Source organism: Hippocampus comes, unplaced genomic scaffold (assembly GCF_001891065.2).
Source record: "Hippocampus comes isolate QL1 unplaced genomic scaffold, H_comes_QL1_v1.1 scaffold449, whole genome shotgun sequence".
Lineage (NCBI taxonomy): Eukaryota > Metazoa > Chordata > Actinopteri > Syngnathiformes > Syngnathidae > Hippocampus > Hippocampus comes.
The window spans coordinates 92,728-113,411 of record NW_017806063.1 but is presented as its reverse complement, the minus strand read 5'-3'; the positions used below and the strand labels follow the sequence as shown (position 1 = coordinate 113,411).

The 20,684-nt window shown below is 40.4% G+C and overlaps 2 protein-coding genes across 4 annotated transcripts in view; one reads left to right on the top strand and one right to left on the bottom strand.

The window, feature by feature from the left end:
- The window catches only part of itgbl1 (integrin, beta-like 1), a 35,276-nt gene extending 27,815 nt beyond the window's left edge, over window positions 1-7,461 (top strand). Inside the window, exons 8-11 of the mRNA XM_019893428.1 lie at window positions 2,538-2,654; window positions 4,029-4,175; window positions 5,797-5,910; window positions 6,928-7,461. Of these exons, the coding sequence (XP_019748987.1) occupies window positions 2,538-2,654; window positions 4,029-4,175; window positions 5,797-5,910; window positions 6,928-7,016 (467 nt within the window). The 3' untranslated portion in view covers window positions 7,017-7,461. The remainder of the gene's footprint in view (window positions 1-2,537; window positions 2,655-4,028; window positions 4,176-5,796; window positions 5,911-6,927) is intronic.
- A 402-nt stretch (window positions 7,462-7,863) lies between these two features.
- The window catches only part of fgf14 (fibroblast growth factor 14), a 92,393-nt gene continuing 79,572 nt past the window's right edge, over window positions 7,864-20,684 (bottom strand). For all 3 annotated transcript variants that reach the window (XM_019893429.1, XM_019893431.1, XM_019893430.1), the window contains 2 exons: window positions 11,882-12,080; window positions 7,864-11,338 (listed from right to left, as the gene is read on the bottom strand). In XM_019893429.1, the coding sequence (XP_019748988.1) occupies window positions 11,196-11,338; window positions 11,882-12,080 (342 nt within the window). In that variant the 3' untranslated portion in view covers window positions 7,864-11,195. The remainder of the gene's footprint in view (window positions 11,339-11,881; window positions 12,081-20,684) is intronic.

Genomic DNA, 20,684 nt, shown 5'->3' with positions numbered 1-20,684 from the left:
GCCAGGCTCATATGGCTTCAGGTCAAAGCATGCCTCTTTTGAAACCTTTTTTTTGCAGACAATTCTTAGTAGTACTCTTAGTAACCAATAGGTGAACACAGGTCTGTTGGCTGCAAAGACATGCACTGCGGCCATGACATCAAAGAGCCAGGCTTGGATGGCCTCATTCTGATGACTCTATTCTGGTCAAACCACCAACAGCTATCCCACTTCTGAAACCATAAACCAAAGAACTCGGGGATACTACATCAAAACTCATATTTGATCCCACATGTTTTTGGTTGAAAATTTGCAGAACTCTGCCGAGCAGTACTATGAACTCAGGTCTGTTGGGGTTTCAAGCTACACCACCACAGAAAGGCCATCTACATGAAGATGGAAAAAACATGTCTAAACAGAGAAGGTGGATTACGACACTACCTATCCACCACATTCAATGTCATTATTTCATGGAACCCAAAGAGACTCAAAAGATTTTGTCTCCAAAAAACAAACAAACAAACAAACAAAAACAATCATCAGAGACTGCAGAAGCAGCTCCACCACAACTGAATGGAATAGCAATGAGGGAGTTCCCACCCACGACTTATTGATGGACAGAGGCCTCTCTAACTAGGCATCTTTATGACTGTTGGATACCCAGAGAATGAAATGACCTGGATGAATAAGAATAGTTACAAGAACCTGGCAAGCATCGAGACTCTACTCTCAATCACAGCATCAACATGAATAGGTACAATTATGTTCAGCTTGACACATTTTGGTACACAATGTGTGTTCTCTCCATTGTATTCATATAAGGCTGCGTGTCCTCCATTGTTGCTTGCATCGATGTTGACCTTCCGCTTCTTTCATTGGCACCTGGCACTGTGACTAATAGGTCATCTTTCGAAGCTTTAAAATGCTGCACATTTTCCACCCTTCTGTTTCTGCGAGATGCAGTATGCTGCCCAGTAACTGACCTTGTGTCACCACACTCAAAATGGCAAAATTTAATTTGCCGAGTTCTCAACCACCCTCAGTTAGTGCCGTGCATCTGCAGAGTTATCCATGAAAACAAAATTGTCTCTTGGCAACGTTTGCCTGATGTGTCCTGTTCAGAAAATGTGACAAATCACACACACACACACACACACACACACACACACACACACACGCACACACACACACACTCCCTCTTTCTCTCTCTGTCTCTCTGTCTCTCTCTCTCTCTCTCTCTCTCTTTCCAGGTGTGGATGGTTTGACAGGCAGATATAATCGATAAGGCAAGGGTGCTATGACATCAGTGGTTGCCAGGGCAACTGACTCCCTTGCACAGATGGTGCCACGCTTAATGTGTCTGAGGATGTGTGTGTGTGCGAGTGGGTGCACGTGCGTGTGTGTGTGTGTGGGGGGGGGGGGGAAAATGTACAACTCCAAAATGTTTACCGAGCTCCATGGCGGAACCTTTAAGCAACAAATAATGTTTCAGAAATGTGAAAACCTTTTATGGGACGTGTGCCTTGCGATTGGCTGGCAACCGGTTCAGGGTGTACACCACTTGCTGCCCAAACACATGGATGGATGGATGGCTATTTCCATTTCACTTCTAAAAAGGTGCTAGCATACCTGGTGCACCCATAAATATAAATATATGCAGTGTGCTGTATCCTATTGCACCTTTATTGCTCCTTTATTGGGTACACTTGGTCAGCTGCTGAACTACTGAATGTCAAGTCCACCAATCACGCGGCATTATCAATTGTAGCCATTTCAGAATGACCTTTAAGTGATAATGCATCAAGGCACAAGTGAATTGGCTTTGATGCTGTCACGTGGATCATTGTGTGCCATCGGTTGATATTACCGACATTTGATATCAAGGGAAAAAAAGTTGCAGGAACAATGCTGAACGAGGCTACATACAAGAAGGACTACTTTTTGTCTTTTTTCTAATCAATAGGAATGTAGAGTGTTCTAAAATTCTTTCCTTTAAAGTGGTTAAATTATTTTGACATGTGCATGATAATTATACAGTTGCAGATGATAAATATTAAGAGTAGGTAACTTCCATCCATTTTCTATAGTGCTTGTCCCTGGAGTGTTTGCCAGCCAATTGCAGAATGGTGTACTTGATTGTATATATTTATTGACCATTTATGCACTGATTGTAATTTCACAACAACGAAATTAACCACCAAAATCCTATTTGGTATGCTTTGTTGGTCATCTCAATACACCACTCGCTATAAGAGTAGTAAATAACATGTTGATGTTGTCCTTGTCACGTATGGGGTTGCTCACATTTAAAAGAAAGCATAAGCTGCTGTTTCTATCATGTCACCACTCATTTCATTTTAGACTCAATAACCATAATACTACTTGCAGAGCTTTTCATCCTTCCAAAAACATTCATCTTTACCTGTTCTTTGCAACTCAGCTACGTACACAAGTGTTAAGTGCAAACACATGCTTTTTCTATACATGCTACCAACACTTTAGTCACAAAAGAGATCGAGGTGGGAATAGACCATCTTCTGTCTGTTTATCTTTTGTAGGTCAGTGCCAGTGTGGACAATGTACTTGTCACCCACCTGGGGACAGTCGAGTTCATGGCAAGAACTGCGAGTGTGACGACCGACAGTGTGAGGACCTCTCAGGGGAGGTGTGCGGGGGTGAGTGCACACACGCACGAAATTTCAAAAAGACTAGGTTGTCCGTCTCTGTGTGCCCTGCGATTGGCTGGCAACCGATTCAGGGTGTCCCCCGCCTACTGCCCGAAGACAGCTGGGATGGGCTCCAGCACCCCCCGCGACCCTAGTGAGGATCAAGCGGTTCGGAAGATGTATGTATGTATGTATGTATTATCAAGTTGTGCAGAGAAACGACAAGAAAGGAGGGGGACTTGGCTTGAATCTATCATCAAAGAATGTTTGGTACGCTCTTCGTCACACTAAACCATTTATTTGTTCTTTTGTCACATACACTGACCTGTCAATCAAACCAGCCTATAAGATGCATAGTAAGTATGTGTGGTACTGTGCTCTGTGCGAGGCAAGGCGGAAACTAATTGAACTAACACGCTGCTTCCGTCGCTCTAAATCAATGACTCTTCCTCCGTGCCCTGACTGATTGAGGCAGCCATGCGTGGCTACTGCTGCAAAGTGAGACAGGTCTCTGCTTTTAATTTCAGAACATCACATGCTGATGTTACTTGTGACTTCTTGTTGTTTTGTTAGGTTGTATTTAGAATCATCTTGCTCATAGGAAATAATAGAATTAGAAAGGGCCCTTTTCAGTGTCAAGCCTTTTTTTTTAAATTTAATATCTGTTGGAACATATCTTAAGGATATTTTTAAAACTCACCTGTCATACAAGTGTTCAAATTAGTTAACTACTTTATGTATAATAGAAATACAACATCCTGACTCAGAGAACGTAAACAAATGCAAAATACGATAAGTAGGCAGTGTAAGTGTTTAGAAAGCAATGAGGGAGTATCAACACTTGAAAAATTAGAGGAGGTAAACGTCATCAACAAGGGCAAAATTTTCATGCTCGGTGAACATCTCATGTGAAGTAATCTGCCCAGAGGCTAGGCTAGACCAAGTAGTGATATTTTTGCAGATGTGTAGTGAACACTTGGAGAACAGGTTTTAACACGTTAACACGTGTTGTCATCATTTGTTTACATGCCAACCGGAAGTTAAGTATCACTAACTCGGCGACTAGTTAACTAATCAGTTCATCTGATAGTCAGAACAGATGTTTACCAATCTCTTAAATCGTACGAGTTTTTGTTCTTGTTCTATGGTCATCACACTTTTTTACTTTCCCATCACAAGTACCCTTCTGAAATAATTAACTCAGTGTGCTGACTGAGCTTAGGTCTAATGTATTGAGATTGCAGAAAAATCTGTGCAATCTGTGGTCAAATAGTCAATTCTATTCGCTGTATGTTGTGGAAACAAAGGTTATTGATTTTATCCTGGCCCTGCCTCATATTATTCCTCCTGTAAGCCAATAGACCGTCTGCCCTCTGTCACCAGGTCACGGTTACTGCTCGTGTGGACGCTGCATTTGTGAGGACGGTTGGTTTGGCAAACAGTGCCGCTTCCCCAGGTCATGTGATATAAGTGACGCCCAAAGCAAGGAGCAGTGCGAGACTGCCGATGGAGTCCTCTGCAGTGGCAAAGGTAACGTATATGAATAATAACAATAATAATGTTAATGTCTTAGATCATTTACGAGGGATGTTCAATACCATTTTTTTGTCAAACGGATACCAGTTGGAGTATTCACTCACTGATGCAGAGTACCGATTCCTCCAATACTTTTCATATATAAAATTTAATTTCAGACAATGGCAAAAAAGGGTGAACAAAGATGTTTCTTTCTCCAGCAGATGATAAGTGCCAATTTGTGAAACTGTTACATTATTGCACCAGCTATTGCCAAGGAGGACTTATTATTATTTGTTTTTCCCTTAAGTATCGTGCTGGTATCAGCAGCCTCACTGAGTATCTGATACCTTAAAATAAGGCTGGTAATGGTACTTGCATTTATTACAATTCAACAATATTAACACTAATTGTAATATGTACAAGCCATGTTTCTAAGGGGTCCTGCAAAATTCACTTTTATTATGCTCGGGTACTTTGCAGGGAATGTCAAGTTAACGATTAAAACATTTTGAGGTAGAGTGAATCATTTCAAAATTAGTGTGTGTCAAAAGTAGGAAGGTGCTTCAAAAATCACAGAATAAAGAATGGAAGTCAGGCATTCCCAAGTAAGGGAGTGTTAAAATTACGTAACTATGGACACCGGGTCCTATATTTGTGCCAACCCTCAGTGTACCATGTAATGCGATCTAACAGTGGAAAAGGGGTAGGCTACATACACAAGTATTGGTGTATTCACAGACGCACACAGTTTGGCACAGTTAGAAACGGGTAGTTTGCACCATTGCGGACGTGAACATGACGTGACTCATCTCAATCTCTTCAAAATCGGCGGGTGGATGATGCACAATACTAGACATGGCGGAAGCAGAAACTGACTGCATACACTTAGGCATATATTGTATGAAGTAATGTATTTGTTGACATGTGAAGTTCGAGCAGGGCATGTTTTTACTGCCCTCAGCGGACATGCACACACCGTTCTTCAGCTCAAAGACAGACTCTATATTTAATGATTTTCTATACTTGGCAATATTTTATTCAGTCAAATTTGTCACCATTGTTTAAAAAAACACTCTTATTTGTGTTGTGTTATATTTACAAGATATTTTTGATCCAGATAATAACCAAACTTAAGAGGGACTGTAAACAATGGCAAAATAAGAAGAATGTATCATTGTTTACAAATTAAGCGAGGGAATGTCAATTTGAAAACAAAGTAGGAAGGTCTTCAATTGAAAAATAATGAGGGAGCATCCACAACGCAAAAATAAGAAGGGATTGTCAACAACGGCAAAGTAACGAAGGACCGTCACAAATTCTGAAATAATGAGGGAACATCAAAAATAGGAAAACAAGGGAGAGGGGAGGTTGTTAACGATTGCGAAATGAAGAGGGAACATTAACAACGGCAAATTAAGGAGCAGAGGGGGCATTATTAATGTGGCATAAATAATGAGGGAATGTCAAACATTGCCCCCTTCCCTTCCCCTCTAAAAAAAAAAAAATTAAAAATGAAGGAGCATAAACTATTGCAAAGTGCATCGTGGGCATCAACACCATCAGAAGAGAGCATTAGTTACAGCAAAATAAAGATGGAATTGAACTCTCTCTCATATATTTTGGCATGTTGCAGGTTCCTGTCACTGCGGCCAGTGTATCTGTTCCACCAAGGACTGGTGGGTGTCTGGAGAGTACTGCGAGTGTGATGACAGAGAGTGTGACAAACATGATGACCTTGTCTGCACAGGTACACCAGCTGATCTTAAATGTCCAAGGATTTTATTCAAAAAGTGCTGTACTGCGTGTGCTACGGCCCTTTTCCACTGAACGGTGCCTACTCTGCTTGACATACTGCATCTTGCGCTCAATTTTCCTTTGGCAAAAGGAGAGGCTATCAAGTTCATTTTTAGCTACTTTTCTAGGAAGCCAATGCCATATGGGGCGGTTACCCAGAGCTAGTCACTCATTGGTTGAGCAAATTCATCACTGTAACTTTTGAGGATACGTGGCAAAAAAAGTACAAATACAAGTGCTAATGTTAGCCTACAGTTATGACATACCATAGTTCTGGACGCTGCAGTACCAAAGTCCTCAGTTAGCATTTGGTAACAATTGGCCAAAATATCTCGACGAAAGTTTGACTTTGAGCGACAACTGATCATAGCCAAAATGCCCAGAAAAAAAATCCTGTTTCAAACCAAAATACAGGCTGCCTGTGTTTTCATACAAAGGTTTTGGAGACTTTCTTGTGGGTCTACGTCTATGACAGACAACAAGAAAATTCCAGAGAATACAAAAATCCATGATCCTTCCTAAAATTGAACAGGCCTCAAAGGCTGAGTTTTCACAAAAATTCCAGGGAGTGCAACTTAAGCAATTTTCGAAGGTCATACCTCAAATCCCTTGTGAATTTTAATCATGTTGAACACATCAATAAACTATAGGGACTTTTTTAGAACTGGAGAGCCCTAAAAAAAATTGTGATTTATCTGGCCCAAAAATGAAATGACAACAAGAAAACCTACCAATAAAATATCTTGCGCTAAAAAAATTAAAGGAACACTTAAACAGCACAATGTAATTCCCATGATTTTTTTGGAGCAGTTTCTTTCACTAAAGGAAATAACACCCCCATATTTGGTTTCTTCCCCGTGAGACTTGTGACATCCAAGTGATGCTCCCAGAGAGGGTCATGTTGTGAAAAGAGATATCTTGTTTCCTTTATCCTCGTCATTCACAGCTTGTCTATTCTACATCATTGCAGGGAACGGACTGTGCAACTGCGGCACCTGCGAGTGCTGGGACGGCTGGACCGGGAACGCGTGCGAAATCTGGGTGGGGGCCGAGTACTGAGACCCTCAAAAGCAACAAGGAATCAAAGCTTGGAGAAGCAAAACATGGACTTGGTTTTATTTCTTGTATTATACTGGCTCCAAGCTATTTTTTTGTAAAATTCGGTTCACTATTTTTTTTTTTTTTTAATCACACACTTATTCCGCTGATATGCAAAATCGGATGCAAGTTGACAAACTAAGACAAATGAGGCAATGGAGGCAGACAGTTTGCATTGTTTGAGCATTTTTATTTCTTTTTACTTTCTTGTTTTGTTTTTTTAAATAAAACATTAAATATGCCGCATGACACGACAATTTGCATGGAAAACAATGTGAAGACCTTAAACATACATACATGGTTACAAATTTGGTTTATAACATGACATAACTCCAAATGGGCATACTTGCAATGGTATATAGTGTTACATATTTGTTTTTAAAAAAATAAATCATTTCAATAGTGACTCTTTCGTTAACCTTCACAAAAAAACAAACAAAAAAAAAACGAGACTCAGACTTCCAGGTATGGATATTCCTCACAGACTCGAGTGGAGAAAATTGAGAGGACATACATGTGTTATATGCGCAAAAGAATTTGGAAAGTGGCCATTAAACCGCAAGTGAAAATGAAATTTAATATGGAGTGCGTGCCCTTTTGAATCTCCAACAGTGTCCATTCAGGTGAGAATCTTCACCCATTCAGAGGAGCATTTACGATTTTGATGGGATTTGGCTCAGGACCCTACGAGGTAAGGATAAATACCAAATTGTTGAAACGTTTTGGGTTTTTTCCAACCCTTTTAGCCATAAAGTGCCACAACCAATGACAAAAGTTTTTTCCCCATTTAAATTTTATTTATTTTTTTATTATTAACAAATGAGTATTAGGTCACACTGAAAAGAAGCACATCAGGTTAAAGGAATTGATCGTATTTTTGTTTTATAAGAACAGAGGAACAAAATCATGCAACGACAATCGTATTTTTTTCAGAGAGAGGTTTTATTCTCGCAAGACCAAAGACGTACTTTCATGAGGAAAAAAAGTCATCATGTCAAAGAGAATAAAGTCATAATGATCGGGAATATTTTTTGAAAATATCTATGCAAGAATGAATGTATCATAATGACTATTGAGGGTGTTGTAAAGTTTCGTACGCTTTAATTTGAATAATGTTTTTCTTCTTTTCAGTGTGTTCCTAATACTCCTTCATAATCCCAGTAACATAATTTTTTTCTCTACCTGGTTCAAAAATATACAACACACTCTATTGAACATTACATAGTAAATTTACAGCACTCTCTCACATAAACATTTAATGTGTTGTATATGCATGAATGCATCAGACAAACTCTATGCATATACGTAGTTTCTTAAAAAAAATAAATGCAGCGATACATACCAACAGTTGGGGATAGACTTATCCTACGTTACATGCTGTTTGTCAACACCTTTCTCCACCATGCCAAAAAAACAAAAAAAACCAAAAAGCGACGAAATGATTTATAATAAAGAAGTACATGCAAGTGCAATGCGCCAGACATAATGAACGGAGTTGACCCGTATTAGGAAAATGGCAGAAAGTAAAGGGACGAGGTGGATCCAAACATACTTTTAACATCGTAGCCATTTACAAAATTGAAGTTGGCAGTGAAATTGCCACTGAAGTTGAAATGAAGGCAATTGGACTGTCAAAGTTGAATAGAAGTCCAGAACAGCAACCAAGCAGAAGTAATTTGTTGTTTCGAAGTTAAACAGAAGGCAACTGGACTTCTTCTTCGTGTATTAGTGGAATTTAGTGCAACTATATTTCTTTTTGATTGTTTCCAAGTTTTATAGAGGTCGATGATAACAACTAAAATTTGCTTTCAAAGTCTAATAGAAGGCAACTAACTTCTTGGTTGTTTCAAAGTTCTCAAAGTCTACTTCCATGAATAAGTCTACTGTAGCTTCCTTGATAGTTAAATAAACGGCAATGGAGTCCAGCTCAACTGAGAAGAAGTCTGGTTTCCTCCAAAACTGAATGAAAAATAGCTGGTACGGTTGTGAAATTCAATTTCTTCAAAGTTGAATACCAGGCAACAGAAGGTTTGTCCAGTTGCCTTTCAAAGTTGAATAGGAGTCCAGTTCAACAAGAAAGAGGTCTAGTTGTCTTTAAAGTGTAGTAGACGGCAACTAGAATTCTTCTAGAAGTCCAATTACCTTCTCCTCAACTATTTGTGGATTGCCATGACCTGGATGACTGAGAATTTATACAGACACAGTCCCAAACAACATTAACAATGCTTTCTAGCTCTTGCATCTATTCATACTAGCAAATCAAAACTAAAATCGTATCTTATTCTGATAAACGTAAAAAAAAATTTACATTTCTTAACCTGAATGAAATAGAACAAGTCAGAAAAGCCGATAAAAGCGAGACAAATGTCAAGGATTGGTCATCATCTGCTAACAGTCATGACGAGAGTAACAAGGTGAAAGTGCAGAGTAGCTCGTGAGGGTGCCGTAGCCTGCAACATGCCCATGTCAAGTCCTACACTACAGTGCGTATATCCCGACACCTCTGAAAGTACATGCACGTGACTAATTGAAGGTAGACAAACCTCTGCAAAAATGACATCGTTAAGACCTTTCCAAGGAGTAGTGGAGCAGGGCGGCGGTCACGCAAAGATCTCGTAAGGGTTCAGAAATGAAAAGCTATCACAGTGAAAGCGCTGATGACTTGAGAGGATTTTCCAAGAATCTTCCTGGTAGGTGTGGGGTGGGGAGGGGGGGGGGGCCTTTGGTCATTTAAGAGTGAGCAGGGTGATTCTCGCTATGCTATCGATGCTACGTGTCCTGTAAATGGATGAGTAGGCGGTTGGGTGGGCGAGGCACCTTTGGCCCAGTGGGGACTGGGAACCGGTTTTTGCATGCCGGGAAAAATCGAGTTTGAAAACAGGCACGTGATAGGCCAGAATGATCAGTACTGGACTCTGCATGCTGAGCTAGGACACGATTCCTCTTGAATAATAACCTACTTGTTTAAAAACGTCTTTTGAGTAATTTTCCCCCCCTGAACCGTTATACTGTGCAATGAAAATGTTACAATATACATGATGTTGTTGCTGCAAGAGAGACAGAACACAAGATCAACCTTGCCCATGCTTTAGTTTGTAGATGCAGCCGGTAAATGTTGAAAATGTTGTGGATGCTGCCGCGGAAGGGCTGGCTGCCAATGTCGGACAGATTATCTCGGCCAAAAGTCTTGAGTCCAAGAAGTTCAAGGAGTCGGCAAACGGAGGCCCACAAGACCGAGAGATATTCCTACAGCCCACGCTCAGAAATAAACTTCAAGAAAAATAGATTTACCAAAGAAGGTGGGCCGCTGAACTACAGCTTGGTTGGACTTGTGTGGTATGTAGACATCATTCCCATACAGTACTTTTGCCGCCCACATCCTTTATTTACAAATCTCTTCGAGGAGAGCCCCATTGCACTGATTTTTGCAGTGGTGGTAACTAGCACTCCATCACCAAGTGCAGGTGCTGTCAAAAAAACAAAACGCAATATCCTATTGTTTTCATGTGTCTGTATGGAGTCCTTTACGCGTGTTTCTGGGGCCAAAGTGGAAATTGTGTGAGTGGTTCTAGAAAAGAGAAGAGAGGAAGGGGAAAATACTCATTGAAAAATAAAGGACGGTCGTCCACATATTTATTCTATCTATACAGCCGCTATCCCAGAACATAGCTGGTGAACCGTGGTATAGAAAATAGGTCTGCAGGTGCACAGACTTCCTCTGTAGTAGGGCATCAAAGAAGGGAACTTTTTTTTTTTTTAATTTCTATTTGTTTTTTTTTGTTTTTTGAGCTTTTTTTTTGTATGAACCCTCAGGAATCAAAGTGGCTGTAAAACACATGTTCACACCACAACCTCACAGTTCCAGAGGAATTTTTAAAGGCATTCCAGTATCAGAGAGGTCCGTTATTGTCCTCCTGTACTGAGGAAATCCTCCACCACCCTCCCCCAGCCTCAACCTAAGAATCCCTCCACCAGACAGCTGGAATAAAGGGTGAGGACAAGGCAGAGACAAACGTGGAGGAGAGGGAGAAGAAAGGTTCGCCTGGATCCACCGAGGAAAGACGCTCCAGCAAGGGGGAAAAAACCTTCCGCCATCACCCCGGCAAACAGCAAACAGTCAAGGGGGCAGGTGGGGCGTGGCTATGTGGCGGGTTTGTCAGGCTTGCTTACAGGTTTACCTCCGTTCATCACCACTGGCTCACTTGTGCTTTTACTGGCCGGGACCGCCGCTTTGGGTACCGTCTCTCCGACGTCGTGTAGGGATGGCTCTCGGTACATGGCGACTGGGGATGCGAGAAGAGATGGAATAAGGTTAGTTCATTTAAAAGGCAAAATTAAAAGCCAAAACGGTTGTTCGTCAAAATGTCCTCATGTGAACATTCCGTGGTACAGGGAATGTTGGAAACCTCTGACCAACACAGTTTCCATGAGACAATCAAAAAGCCATCCAACTAAGGATTGAGAAATTGTTTTTTCTTTTTTTTTTTCCTTTTTTTTTTTACCTGTATGAGTGACGATTTAAGTAACCTCCCACTCCCAGAAGGATTTAACTGGTTGCTAACAGGACTGCCTTTTCACAATACAGGCCACTTATTGCCACTGGCCAACTTCTGCTGGCCAGAGTACACATTGCTGATTTCAGAAAATGATGTTTGCCATAATGTGGTTGGCCAAACAAACAACCTCCTGTCCCAAATCCCCTCTCCCATTTCTGTTAACAGTTACACTTGAGATGCTATTGTAGTCATTTTTTAAAAAAGGCAGGTACTTTGTATTGCATTTAATATGTAGGCTACTTCACGTTGTAGCTTTCAAAACATAACTACCTTCTAATGGCTTGGGCAGGAAGTGAGCGGCTGGTTTGGTTTTCTTCACTCTGTTCCCCTTCATGGCTTGACCCTCCTTATTGAGACCGAGGAACCAGGCTCGACCCGACTCCTGTTGTCGGTACAACATGGATGAGTAGATGACATAGTAGTTCTCGAACACGGACTCTTTAAATTTGCACTCTGCTGTGAAGAGCTCCTACAAAGACAAACACACACAAAATTCATTTTTTGTGGAATAATGAGAGATGATCATGACAACCACGCAGAGACATATTGATGTATTGTATTTTTCGCCTTCAAATGCGGTCATCTGGCTTATTGCATCGTACACTCCTAATGTAAAGTACAGCAAAACAGCACCAGTCAAATGGATTCGTACCTGTTGTGAGGAGAAAGCGTATCATTTATTTGTGTGTATATGTCCCTAATTTACTTGGATTCATTTGAAAGGCAACTCTCACTGCTACTACGATTGTTTGGTGATCAGTCCAGTGTGTGCATTTCGCCCTAAGTCACCTGGAATAGGCGAGAGCTTGCTCGCAATCTTAATGAGGACAGGCACTATATAAAATGGATGGATATTGTTCGTTAAAGTGAATCACACTTCTTGCTTGAACCTTGATGTTTCTTTGGAATTGAATCCACAAAAGGGTTGGTTTCTTCTTAGCAACTTGTTAGCGTAGCCTCATGGGCCGTTGCGCAAATGATGATCGAGCTAACCGAGCGGCTCTTCCGTCCTCCGTCCACGCCTCGACGTGGCAAAGACAAATGAATCCGAAAGGCACCGCATCTCTTCTTCGCTGTCGGCCATTCATCTCCTAGCAGAAGGGTAATAAAAGTGTTTCCACATTGTCCGACCCTGCTCTGGCTAAAAATAAAGGGCCGCATCGCTGTACGTTAATCAAGACACTTTGGGCACATCTGTTATGTGAAAGTCACACGCTCGAGCGCGCTTGCAAACTACTTATATTATCACGGAAAAGATAATGGATTCCAAATATTGTCAGGACACTGAAGAGATTATCATGACCGCGCTGTTGAGGAAGTTTTTTTTTTTCCTGAATTTGTGAAAAGGTTATCACGACTTGTTCTGCCCTTTTCCAAAAAGTACCTACAGTGAACCCCTCACTATTAGCGAGGGATCAAAAGCTAGCAAAAAGTAAGAGTCCAAGAATAATTGAGGCGCCCCAATAAGTTACTGATTGACTATACATTCTATTACGTGGCAGTCAAGATTTTTAGCAAAGAAGCAAGCAAAGAAGATCATGATTTATGTGGAGACATAATTACAAGAAAGTATGATACAATATTAGTGGTGTTAAGTTCCACGTAGGCTCATAAAGGGTCATCGTTTTCTTTTGGAAAAAAAAAAAAAGGATGCCAGAAGGTTCAGACACCTTCTGGGTGTTCTCCAAGCACCCAGTTCACTAAAGTTTCCCAAAAGAGTGACACCCCATTTTATACAGGCCCCGGGGAGCTTGCTTGACTCATTCGGCACACACATATGCAAACACCAAAAAAAAAAACCAAATATACAGTATCTCTACTCTTAGTCAGGGATGGATTTTTGGTCAAATGTAGGTATTTTCTTTTGGATGAATACCGTATTTTTCGGATTATACGTCGCTCCCGATTATAAATCGCACAGCCAAAAAATGCATAATTAAGAAGGAAAAAACATGTAAGTCGCACTGGAAAATAAATCGCATTTTTGGGGGAAATTTATTTGAAAATCCAACACCAAAAACATACATGTCATCTTGAAAGGCAATTTAAAATAAAAATAAAATAGAGAACAACAGGCTGAATAAGTGTACGGTATACTAACGTTACATGACTGACATGCCTGGTAATGTCAGTAACAGTAACGTAACATATTAAGTTATTCAAATAACTCTAGCATAAAGAACATGCTAACAAGTTGACCAAACTATCAGTTTCACTCCAAATCACTAAATCCAATGAAATCTTCATCCTCTGTGTCACTTTTAAACAACTCCCCCAACTCGGGAGGTAGATGATGCGCCGCTTCCTCTTCTACGTCATTTACATCAAACTCATCGTCGATTTATCAACACAGGCCGAGAGCGCCCTCTTGTGGTTTAATGTGAAAATAATATGAAATGACATAATCGTGTTAATAATTTCACACAAAAATCGCTCCAGAGTATAAATCGTACCCCTGGCCAAACTATGAAAAAAACTGCGACTTATAGCCTGGAAAATACAGGAGAAGAACTCATACAACGAATCATGCTTTCAAACAGTAGCTGCGGAGAGCCTATAAGAATTTTTCACAACTTAATCTAACCGCCACTAGTTCAAAGTACCAGCTTTAATCCCCCACTTGTCTGAAAAAGGATTGGATCACAAAGACTCCTGCACCCCCGCACCCCCCACCTCCCCACCCAATTTGGTGTTCCTGGGAGCTGACAGTCAAAGAGAGGCCATTTCACTTGACTGCGTGTCTCCTGAAAGCAGCCAGCAGCACTCAGCCTCAGTGCACGAGCATCGGGCGAGGACACAAGAGGATTCCCCCCCGACACTCACCCATCCCTCAGAGGAGATGAGGTGGCATGGCCACAGCGTAAAAGACTGAATGATTCAAGCATACAGCACAAAGAAAAAAGCAGCATGTACAGCCATGGTGCAGCCAAACCAGGTTTGGATCGAAAATTGACTACTGTTGAAATGAATGAGGAATTAAAGCTTGTAGATCCAACCACTGAAATTGTGATGGGTGCTCAGGGATTGAGTATATCTTTATCTTTATAACATCTTTAAAGTTAGTTTAGCCATCTTTAAACCCCTGGGTCATATTTAGTCTGGTGTATCCGTGTGGTGAAGATTTATGGGAATATTCTGGATGAATTGACAGTGACATTTTGGGGTTGAGTTTGTTTGCGGGATGGTCTCGGCCAGACACATTTTCAACCTTTTGGTTTATTGCTGTCATTTATTCGAGACTACTTCTGCTTGTTCTAGTCATATCTATTTTATAAATCTGAAATAAAGGGTGCAAGGAAAAGTTTTAAACACTATTTTGGTTGCCACAAAAATTTGTGTAAATTCTTTAGCAATTACCCAATTTTTGGTAATAATTTGGTCGACTCCATTTTACACCTCTCCGGATAAGGTTTGGGTATACTATGATCAAGTCTAGATATTTCCACATTTTGGGTATTTGAAATAAGGTCAAGACACTCCTGTTTTTTATTCTGTGGTTTACAAAAAATATTCTGGGAAAAAGTTTCGGTATAACCTGGCAGCCTGGAAATTTGAGCTGGAGAGGCTGCAAGTAAGCACAAATAAAGTCAGTTTGTTTCCGCCGAATGGAAAGGGGATGGGGTTTGCTGACTGATTATCCCAATCGGGAAGTATTTGCAATTGATGACTCGGGTTCGGGGAGGGCAGGGATTGATGTTCGCGACAATCAGGCTTTGTATGAAAAAAACCCAAAACATTCAGGACAAGGTCAGCCAAGTCGAAATAGATTAGCTGTTCGGGAGTTGTCCCGAATTGACATCCCACCAATGCCCTACACTTGTCTAGAATTAGGTAAGGGAAAAATCTGGACGAGATATTATCCTGTTTTGTTGAGTCGTCTTTTCAATAGAAGTAGGAGGACGCATTGGGGACACAAGATGCATGGCCGCTTTTTTTTTTCTTGGTTGGGGGAGACTGACTGGTGAAATGTAAGGACGAAAGCGCTTTAAAACGACGAGGACGGACTGGGTTGGAGGATAATTATTTTAGGAATAAGAACGGAGGGACACTGACTGAAGGGTGCCCAGGTGGATGGATGATGGAGGACGGAGGATGGACTGGCAAAATAAGGTAAAGTGTTATGATCCCAGACATAAACTGATTCATGTTTCATGGACATGCTGTAGGTTGTGCCCATACAGTGTTTTTGAGCTGCTTGTGTTTTTTTTGGATGGACCTACCAGGTAAATACAGAATTTAATTCAATTTAGAATTTATGGAATTTTCCATCTGTATGCATGCACACTGACAAGATCTTACTCTAGGACTGGAGTGCAGTGCAAAGGGACATCAGAAGGCTTCACAGTGCCTATATTCAGGGTAGTATATTTTTTCTAGTATAAGCCAATGCCACGGATGAAAGACGACGTAAATCTCAATAACCTGCTGGCCTATAGAGTGAACACACGTCTCTTCGCATTCACTCGCACAAGCTGTTGTGTCGACTCGCTCGCAGCATGGGGGAGGGGGCTCACTTTACATTTAGGAGAATACATTTTCATGCTTTAAAGCCTTTCTAAAGCTCTCTCATACTTATTGATTATTTGCATGTCCTGGGGGAAGAACTTTTATAAAATATTCCTTTGAATTCTGTCATGGAAATGGAAAAAAAAAGAAAGGACGCCTGTGGAGATGAGTGGTAGTGGGGGTTGGGGGGGGGCGTTGTGGGAGAAAACGACAGCTATTACGCATCGGCAGGCGAGTGGAGAACTGCGGGCTTTTCTGTCACTGTAAAAGAATCCCCATCCTTCACACACACCCACACTTTGATCCAAGTGGCTGAGAACAGCATGAACGAGACAGAAAAACAACGTAAAGCCGCTGAAAGATTTGAGCTATGGTAAATCAAAGCAACTCTCGTAGCAACAAGGATGTACATGAGAATCTGTGTATATTCTGTAATAATATAGTCAATGTGATGTTCCTTAACTTGAATGCGTGTGTGTGTGTGTGTGTGTGTGCACACACACACACACACACACACACACACACACAAAAGCTTTGACATAGAACAGGCCTGTGATAGCAGTTACTAACACAAACCATTTCATGTACACACAACAAAATGACAACTCGGGCCAATTCAGTTCAGCTAATTCCAAAGTGCAGTTGCCAAGCCAAAAACAGATATAGTATTTGAACATGAAAATGGTAACCTTGATTCTGATCTGTGTGTTAAACCCCCATCAAAAACAATGTCAAGTCAAGTCACATTTATTGATATAGCCCTTGAACTCTCAAAGGACTACACTGACCCACAGTTGACAAATAATAACTTCTACTGATCTTTACCCCTGGAGGGCAAGTAAAAACAAACCAAATAAAAACCATCTGGGGAAAAATGAGAAACCATGAGAAGGGGCCCTCCAAGAGGGCAACATTTGACACAATATGGTACTCGACAATGTTAGAATCATATAAAAGTCCACTTAACAGATGAAAATGCTTCAGGGAGACTCCTTTCGGAGAGGTGTCAAATTCTTGGTAAATATTTAGACAGAAAATTTTAGCTGATTGTATCTGTGACATTGTTATAAGGTCCACGGATGGTAGATTTAGGATAAAGTTGCATTTTAAGGATAATTGCGACTTTAATTTCACAATCTAAGACTTTGTAAGCATGTACTGCACATACTGTGCACCCCTGTCACACTTTTAAATTTATAACTCCGAAATTTCAAGATGGATATTTTCTTCTTCTGAGCTGTCTCAGCTGCAAACATAAAAATCCAAATTTCAGCACAGTGAAATCACTGATTCATGGGCACAAGGTGTTGAGCACTGGCGGGCCTCGACCGTGTGCCACACGATTTGCGGCTCAAAGCGCAAACACTTTCAGCTCTGCTCACTATTTATGACCCTCGTTCCACCCTAATTGCCTTCCCATTGCATGAATGTCAAGTACCGTGCAAATACAAATTGCACACTCGTTGCCTCAAGAGCAGCGTTAATCTGTGAGTGAGTCGCAGCAGTCTGTGGCAGCTTGGAAAGCAGCAAGTTGTCTCCAGACCCTAATTGAATGTATTACACTCATGAGCATGCACTCACAATTATTAGTATTTAGTCGGATTTTGTACAAAAAAACTAATTAGTAGCAGATAACATTTTGGAGAAATATTTAATTATTTCATTTGATCAGAATGAATAATATGAACAGTATGGCATTGCCGCTACCATAATAAACAAGTGGCGTAAGTTAAGACAAAAAGTTGTCAACGGATGTCGATAGGAATTTGGTCGAAATCCATGATGCAACAAACTACTGCAGATTCTTTTTGGAAAATAATCGAGAAAGTTGTGAATGAAATTTACTTCAATTTGGTACAAAGCCTTCGTACAACAAACACATTAACAATGACCAGTTCATCTCGATATGCAATTTCAATTATTTTCATAACAAACAAACAAAAAAAGCACAGAATAAGCAAAACGGCAAGTAAATTCACTTAAGTGCACTTTGGTGTGCAGCTTTTGAAGAAACCATTTCTCAGCTATTGGTATGTTTTGGCATCATTACCGGATTGGCCCGAATATAAGACGGCCCTGATTATAAGACGACCCCCTCTTTTTCAAGACTCAAGTATGAAAAAAGACTTTTAGAACACCAAATTAATTTTTACACAGAAAATAATTACAGTACATCTGAAACAAATGATTATAACAAAAAATATTTGAGAGAAAAAGCATGTTATTTTGCCTCATTCAAATCTTAATATCTGAACATTTAAATATGTAAACTAAAGTGCAATCACATTCGTAAATGAATGGCTTCTGGTTTTTGAAATGTAAATGACATCATAACTGCTCCTCAGCTGCCTGTTAACCTGTCCAATCTTCGACCCACTTTTCTCCAGATTGTCGCTACGTTTCTCCATTTTCTGTTATCTCTTCTATTATTTTCTTCTCTTTTCTTTCTTACCTCTATTTTTTCTTTTTCTTCTTCGTGCTACCGCTATTATTATTTTTATTCTTCGTGACAGGGGTTCACTTTGGCCTGGGGAGTCAAGTTCAGCATTCGCTTCAATGATATGGCGCCATCTAGCGTCGTGAATGGGTATAACGTCTAGACCCCGAATATAAGACGGGGTCTTATTTCAATGCAAAAAACACCGTCTTATATTCGGGGCAATACAGTATTTACTGTTGTTGATTTGTGTGAAGTTGTGCTGTATAAATGTGGAAATCTGTCTTTCCATTTCCTTTATTCAAATTGACATCTTCACAGGTTTTGTAAATGTACTATACATTCTATTAAAAATATATACATTTTCATGCATTTGTTCTTGATTAAGATCAAAGGGTTACTGTTCAACATGTGTCTATAAAAAAGCGTTTCAAGCTTTGCTCCACACCCCACGACCTATTCTGTCTCAGTGTATCTGGCTGTGGAATCATTGTCACATGAGGCAACTAAGTCCTGTCTGCCTGCTTTACGCTTGTGGTTTGAGAGATGTCCTCAGTGGACGAGGGAGAGTCAGCGTATGCTCCAGCTGACAGATCCAATTGTTGGCAACCCCAGCTGACAGGATTGGAAAAAGAATTTTTAAAAAGGCTGAGCAAGAATATTTTGGAAGATTTGTTTGTTTGAATACCTGAATTGAATGTGTAGATGATGTCATAAAAAGATTATTTTAATGTGTGTAAAAAAGACATTCAGCAGACATGCCTGCAGCACCTGAGAGCGTAGAGGACTCCTTCAGAATTTTCTAGCCTCATTGTATATGCTTGGTGATTATTTTTTAAATTAAAATGTGTTATTAATTGTAACAAATGCCAGCTCACGAGGCCCGCCCCAATTTTTTTTTATTGGATTTTTCAGAAATTATCATGATAAACGATGATAGATGATGCTTTTTTTCTTTCATGCCAATGATGATATTAGAGCCTCATAACTCAAAGAGACTACCTCCCACTTTTTAAGAGCAATTTACTTTTGATTCTCAAAATTGAAATGTAGAACAATTAATCAAATATTTGAGATAAACACAGCTTCAGTCTCTATCCACAAAAATGACACTTAAATATTAACACGTCCGTAGTGGCAGAGCAAAATGCGATCTTTTCTCTCCTTCAGATTCTCCCCCTTTGACCTGACTGCACAATGCCTTTTTTTTTTTAACAGTGTTGAAGAGCTGAATTTATTTCGCTATCAAGCAAATAATGCTATCTATGAGGCATTTGTATTGCAACCTGTGAGGAAATTGATGGCCCTCCATGTCCCGCCATTTTTTTCCTTCCCAGTTGAAGAAATTGGGCATGATGGTTGTTCATACAAATGTGACATACTGGCTCGTGGAAAATACGATCATGTCCATTTTATTTATCGAATGTCAAGTCAATGTCATAATAGTTGTCACAGGCCTACAGCATGAGCTATGCAAATATTTGTTTGTCAAACCTTAATCCTCAGCATCCTCAAAAAAAGTGCTGGCCGTTAGATTGGTAGCCCACAGTTTTAGCTTAGCATGGAGCACATTCGACTTTCAACCGTTTTCAACAACACTATGTGATGTGTCAAATTTAGAAGACATTTGTTTTAGATATAGAGGGAGTCGTCAAACGTCATACAATAAGTAAGCCTGTGGGACTGTATCAGAATTAAAACTCTAAACCTGTCACTATGTGGTACTCCTTTTAATTTATCCCGCATTGAAGGAAAGCGCCATGACTAATACAATGCTCCAAATAAAGTGGGAGAATACTCAGTGATGGAGGAATAAGACAAGTCATTTATCCCGTTGACCTGGAAAAAGATGGTCGACAAATCATATATGTATTGATGAGCGTCAAAACAACTTCCAAAGGTAACAACACGTAAGGGACATCTTGAAAAAACTTGCTTTGCCAATCACTGGAGGGAGTTAAACAGGAGAAAAGCTCTATATTTGGCGCGAGTCGGCTTTGACGCCTACCTCTGACCTTGTTGCTCATTAATGCATGAGGCTGCTCCCCCGCCAGCCCTCATGACCCAAACTATTTCTGACACTGCATAGAAGGTAGGAGAGAGCAACAATTTGGATATAATGAGCAACCC